The 6,923-nt window shown below is 43.2% G+C and overlaps 1 protein-coding gene across 2 annotated transcripts in view; it reads right to left on the bottom strand.

Annotated features, from left to right (window-relative positions):
* Positions 1–551: 551 nt before the first annotated feature.
* The window catches only part of LOC146513442 (polypeptide N-acetylgalactosaminyltransferase 18-like), a 245,275-nt gene continuing 238,903 nt past the window's right edge, over positions 552–6,923 (bottom strand). For both annotated transcript variants that reach the window (XM_085165437.1, XM_085165438.1), the window contains exon 11: positions 552–3,981. In XM_085165437.1, coding sequence (XP_085021563.1) covers positions 3,835–3,981 — 147 coding nt within the window. In that variant the 3' untranslated portion in view covers positions 552–3,834. The remainder of the gene's footprint in view (positions 3,982–6,923) is intronic.

The raw sequence follows: 6,923 nt of genomic DNA, 5'->3' as shown, positions 1-6,923 counted from the left end.
AGCTCAACAGTGTTTAGTACGGAGCCCTGCAGGGGACATGGGAGAAAAAAGAAATTAAGACGGACTTTTGCGAGATCTTGCAAAACAAACTCGCAAAAGTTTTAGCCGCATTCTTTGGAGGCCGCCAGCTCGAAGCCGACTGGGAGGTCGAGGCACGATGTGCCGGGAAAGCGGTGTTCCTCCCGGCTGTAGTAGGTCTCGACCTCCCGTTAGCTTCGAGCTAGTGGGTGTCAGATCTCCGAAAACGTCGGAGCACTTTTGAAATATGTGATGTCTTGTAAACCGAGCAGGTATCTGACGTTTACACAACTACATTCACGCCTCAAACTATCTTAAAGGTGTATTTTGTGACCCAGAAAGAGGAATATTACAACTAAGTAGCTGCCGCCATTGTTGGAATTCAACTTTTGCGAGATCCCGAGTTAGTTTTGCGAGATCTCCCAAAAGTCCGTCTTAATTTTTTTTTCTCCCATGTCCCCTGCGGGGCTCCGTAGTTTAGTGATCAATATCCATCACAAAAAAACAAAGAAAAAAAAATCACACAGAACAAGTTTAGCCATGAATATTTTTTTTATTTTCGGTAATTATAAATATCTGCTTTAAATACACTAACAAAATAGCTTGGACATTTTTCATGACTCGATATAGTAACAGCTTCCCAAAAATTGAGATACTTTGAAAATTTCAGGATCTACAAACCTGAGCCACAACGAAAAACAAAAGATCAACAGAAGGTTTGGTAACCGATGCTACACAGTAGCTGATAGAAGATGAACAGCTCCAGTCCTCCACGAGTTACCAGCGCCGTGAAACGCGTTACCGACACGTCAGCAAGCTCCGGCTGAAAACAACACATCTGAATACACAACAGCCAGATTAACAGTTCGACTTCATCGTTGAATTATGGACAGACAGCGTTGAATGATTGGGAGATTGACTGCAATGCACTTATATTTGATTAAAAGCTTCACAACAGTGTAAAACATGATTCAGCAGAAGTAAACACACATATCCAATTAGCATAGGTTCATGTACTCTAATGTAAAGAAAATAGAAAATACCCTCACATGTATGGAGTTACATTTGTGCCACAAGTCAGTGCAGACGTGATTTTTGCCATGTGACAATCAATCTACTTCTTCCTATGCTTAGAATTGAAGCACAAATGACTCTCCGTAAGTCAGAGCAGCATCTGCTGTGCTGATTAACTCCGCGTATGTGGGTGCCAGTTTCCTCCTAAGGGTGAGGGAAGGAAACTCTTCTTTGTTGGTACAAGTTGTTGCAAGCATCGTTTAGCTGTACACACAATAGGTGTCGAGAGAAAGCCACCTGCTCCCGGTTCCCTTTGTTCTTATTAATATTACATGTCGTAAACCTATGATGCAAAGCTTTCAGGGAATTACATCTTTAAAGAACAAAACGGAACAACATAACACACACACACACACACACACACACACACGCACACCAGTGTTTGTATTGATTTTGCTTCCTGTTTGTTCCCTTTTCAGAAACTTCCACTATCAAGATTTCCATCTGTTCAGTTACTTTTGTGATTCTGCATCAATTCTGCACGTAACTCATTTGTGATGAGTACACATCTGTCAGGATACCTTTGAAAAGCCCACACAGACGTGCAGAAAGACCTCAGTGCAGCCGAGTAGGTGGTGGAGGATGGATTGTCGTGCTTGCTCCTATTTTAGTGAACTGCTAATTCTTTCAAAGAGACACCGAGGTCTTCCTCTCGGGTGTCGCTAATCCCCTAAACATTTGTTTAGGAGTCAGCAGTCCTTTGTAATGATGCAAAGAAACTACAAGTTTTATTCAATCATAATCACCAAGTTAATGGGCCTTAGCCTGTATGTATACTTCTGACCATGTGTTAATTATAGAAAATCCAAAATAAGTTTAAACTTGTGCACCCAGTTCTTATCTTTTAAGTCATTGAAATGCAGCGATTCACCCTGAAAAAAAGAACAGCTCAAAGATATGAGCCTGAAATTCAGACCTGTGACGCCTGGATGAAAACAACCACAGCTGGATTTGTAAATTCAGCTGTATTTTACTGTGATCTTTTCATACTTTGCTGTGTATTCTGGATGAACAACCATCCAAGGTTAACTTTTCATTCACGTGGCAGAAAACGAGCGGGCAGCAGTGACCTCTAAATCCAGGGAAAAGAACGCCGCGTTTCTTGTTGAAAAGTTTCAAATTGAAAAAGGAGGAAGTGTCTGAAATAGGATAATAAATATCGGAGGTTCTGCGCCTTTATGCTACACCTACGCAGGCATTTTCAATTATTTGTCTTGATTGGACATCTTCTGAGGACCGTGTAGGAGTATTGCCGACATGCTATGATAAACTACGGACCTGAAATCAGGTTTATTACACGTTCTGTGGTTTTTATTTCTTCTGAATATTTAGCCAAGTTTTGGGCCACCTCAACAAATTAGTTTAGGTGTGACTTTGACCTGTAGTGACCTCAGCAGTCACCATGATTGACTGAGCGCTCTCATCACAGCGTCTCTGCTGTAAGACCCGACTCTTAAAAGCCGGAGCGGTCGAGGAGAGTGCTGCGGCCACGTCTTCTGCTGCTCTAAGGTTTCATTGTGTGATTACTCTCTTCAAACGCGTTGGAGAGGCATCCTTTATAAGGTCAATGAGAAAAAGTTGATGGGAGCAGTTAGTAATTTACAGACGGCACAGATGCAGCCAGACAATGTGAGGATGAAAACTAGTCAGACACCGAGCTGGGCTAACGTGAGCAGGGCTGATTTAAACCAAACCCCCCAACATATTAACAAAAAGTCTGGTTCTGAAAGGGCAAATGTGCACATCATTCCCACTTTTTCCATATGCTGAGGGATACTGCAGGTATCTATAAAGTCAAAGCAAAGCATCTAATACACAGCAACCTGTGGGCAACCAACACGACATCTGTAGGCAGGTGTTTCCAGATTTCTGTTTAGAAGTGTGCACACACGCCAGAATGATTGGCGGTTCTGTCTGTAAACCATTTAATCCCAAAACACACTCTGAAACCCCTGAGTGACGGTGTTTCTATCACAGTGCCAGTTTAAATCACTCTGTGGTATTCTTCATTAGACCAGCTCCTTTTTAGTGACATCAGGAAATCTACAGCACCTGCTCGGTCGCTCCGCTCCAGTCGAGCGGTGACGCTAACGATTTAAAACCTGCCCTAAAAATCAAACGTGAGCAACACGCCGGCCGCTTTGCAACAACAACACGCTCGCCTCGCATCTGTCCGTCTGCACGCAAACATATTGAACCGCGCTCACTCAATTTGCTTTGAGATTGTGTGATGAGGCTGTGGCAGCTCAGGCCTGAACTTAAACTACCTACTGGGAGCCAGAATACATCACAGGCCCGCTCCTGCAATAACCAGACTGCTTACATTATTTCATGAGCCTGTCTCCCGGAACAAGTGGCTGTATTTCTCATTTCCATCGCAGACTGGGGAGTTTTAAGAGCTCCGGCTCCATCTGTGAGAGTCTCTTCTCCCAGGTCATTGGTATAAAATGGTTATTAGGTTACTAATGGTCCGTGTCTGATTGAAGCACATCTGCTTCTTTGCAGATTCTCCTTAAAAATAAGTCCAGTACTGAAACTAATTTTTGAGAGTTTAGTTTGATGCTGAGGTCAGCGTGTTAGTCCATCTTTAACTGGACTATCATTTTATGTGCACCAGACCTGTATGATGGTCCATCCTGGCTTTGGGTCAGTTTGGTTTTCCGGTGTGAAGTGGCAGACTTCCTCAGGTAGACCAGTCCATCACATGAAAGGTCTCCTGATGTCTGACTGGTGTCACTACGTTCACTGTGGCAGGACAGTCAGTATGTTGGTGATGGTCCATTTCTGATCCGTGCAGTCCTGAATTGCCAGTTGGAAACTGAACTCTGACTGTCGGCTCTCCACCAGCTCCAGACAGCGCTGCGACTCAATGTTTTGGATGGGACCACCCTGGAGAGACAGAGACAAATCAGGTGAGGGATATCTCAGCATACAGGCAGGACGGGTGTGACGTTCTACTGGCGTTTTTTGACGAGCAGTAACCTCCATGGCTGAAAAGCAAAGCGCACGAGTGTCAAAAACTGCAGTTGCTCTAATGGCCACTCAAGTCAATTCCTATAGATTCCAATGGTAAAATGCACAATTTCAGCATTATAGCCTGGCTATTATAGACTATTGGCTATATATAGATAGTAGGGGTGCAACGATACTCGTATCGATATTGAACCATTCGATACAGTGCTTTTGGTTCGGTACGCATATGTATCGAACAATACAACATTTTTTTATTTATTTTATCAACTTTTCTTCTGACGATGCTGTCTGTGTTGAGCGCTCAGTGGATCTGCGTTCGACTACTCCGCCTAGGCTGCACTGTCGAGCACAGATCCACCGAGCACAGCGCAAGCTAGCAAGACAGACGCTAAGCTCGTTGCAACATGGCAAATTGAACCTCCCCCACCCTCATTCAGATCTGGCATTTGGAACTATTTTGGTTTTCATGTGACGTATGACCCTGAAGGTAAGCGCGTCATGGACTAAAGTAAAACAGTATGTCGGATGTGCCACGCAATGCTCAATTACATTGGTGGGATCTACTGCATTAGTGCAGTTAGCTCGTTAGCGCAGTTAGCTCGTTAACGTGTTGACGCCGTCCAGCCCCACGCACAGGGCGATCCACGGTAGCTCGTTAACGGAGATTTGCCGTGTTGTGGCGTTAATGTCATTTCAGATTAACGCTGACAGCACTAGTGGGAACACAACGAATATGACTGCACATTTACTCCGACATCATCCTAGTGCAAAGACAAGTGGAAGCAGACAAAAACAACAAGCACGCATGCTACAAACTTTACCCGAGTCATTTAGACAGCCGTTAGCACATGATTCTCCTTATGGGGACCTGATATGTTTAATATGCTGCTGAGAATATAGCCCAGAAGAAGCGTATAGTAGAGCTTTTATTTTGAAAGAGCCATTTCTCTGTAATAAACTCTCTTTTCCAAAGATGAGTGATTTCTCGATCAGATAGATTTATTTTTTATTACTTTGTTGTTTCAGCAACATTAAATTTAAAAACTGTACTTTTGAGTTAAAATATATATTTATAATTTTAATAAATGACAAATTAAAAAGGCATGAACATTTTTTTGTATCGAAAAAATATCGAACCGTGACACCAAAGTATCGAACCGAACCGTGAATTTTGTGTATCGTTGCACCCCTAATAGATATATCTATGTATGTAGACAGGGTGGCTTTAGCTCAGGAGGTAGAGCAGGTCATCTACTGATCGGAAGGTCGGTGGTTTGATACACCAACATACACATGTATAAAGTGCACCATCCTCAAAAGCAGAGCAACAATCTCCATATTCATGGAGAAACAGGAAGCAACTTTTCAAATGAAACGTTTACTACACGTCTGCCATAAAACGTATGAGGCAGTTTACAGCAGAGCTGTCAGCATATTTTGACCTCGGCTTTGGACTTTTGCCTGTTTAAGATTGTAGAGCGAGAGTCCAGACTGACGCCTTATTAGAACCGTATTAGTTACCGAACACACCACACACAGATGGACTTTGGTAGCATTTTGTGTATGTACGGCCAACTAATGTCTAGTAATATTTAAACATTTGGTGCTATGGTAATTATACAATGAAGCTAATATTTCATTATTAGAAATTCAGCCTCCACAGGTGATCGATGTTTATAACACAGTGAGTATTTTACCATTTAATTAACAGTTATTTAGATGTTTTGGCAATGCTGCTCCTCCATCGGTGCCAGTAAAGCTGACTGAAGGGAACTGACCTGAGAGACGGGAACACAAAAGCTTGTGTGTCTGTCTGTGTGCGCGTCGCTTCACAACAATGTCATTTTCAATAAGAGGCTTGCTTCACTGTCTTTGAATGCACGCTGAGCTGCTGCCTCTCCATTCATTGAACAATGCGCTGGCACCTAAAAGTAGGTCCTTAGTTATGTGGCAAACAACAGTAATATGTTTTAATGAGCGCGAGCGCAGTGAGAGCGGAGACTGAACCAGCGCTGCTTTGAAATCAATATGCTCGACGCCTCCCAGCATTACAGGCACAAGCACAAAGGAACAGCCGTCAGTAGCAGCCTGAGGACAGAGCTGACTGTACAGCAGTGTTTTCGTGTTCCTAAACACACCGCTAACCCTGCATGCTGTTCTCGAACGCCTGACTGCATTAGAAACACAACAAAAAAGCGGACCTGTGCACGGCGCTAACACGGTGCTCTTAGCTCACTGAAAAGGTATCGATTGTCTCTGCTTGCTGTTCTCTGTGCACAGCTGCTCAGGCACAGAGCTGTTTACCCACAAAACCCAAACTGCTGACACGTAAGAGTGACCAAAGCATACATGCACATATGATCAGTCATAAACATGCATCAATGCAGAGAGCGGGACAGAAACGTGGAGCTCCATCTGTCTCTGAGATTTGAACCTGACCTTACGCTGACCCCAGGCCGATCACCGTGGCTCTGGATGTGTCCCATCATAGGTAAGTATGTGCAACATTTTCACAGCCAAAAAGGAGAAAAAGTGTTCCAAAGCACACTTTCTAAGAGCACCTTTATGTAAGAAAGAAAATAAAAAAATAATATAAAGAATAAACCTCTTTAACAAGAACTTTATTGGCGTTTGTAATTTTATCATCCGTTTTGAGCTTTCGCTAAGCCTGTTTATTATGCTTAAAGTGTGACTGCATTACTGCTTCTTCACTGACTAATGCTTTGTGTTTTGCATTTTCCTTCACCTGCACCCAGAGACGACACACATGCCTCGAAATCGACTAACGTGCTTTCTGAAGTCCTTCTGGGCTCCTGTTTGGTTTCTTATTGTTATGTTTAAAACACAAGGCCTGAAAG

This window comes from Neolamprologus multifasciatus, chromosome 7 (genome assembly GCF_963576455.1).
Source record: "Neolamprologus multifasciatus chromosome 7, fNeoMul1.2, whole genome shotgun sequence".
Lineage (NCBI taxonomy): Eukaryota > Metazoa > Chordata > Actinopteri > Cichliformes > Cichlidae > Neolamprologus > Neolamprologus multifasciatus.
This window is presented reverse-complemented; position numbering and strand designations above follow the sequence as displayed.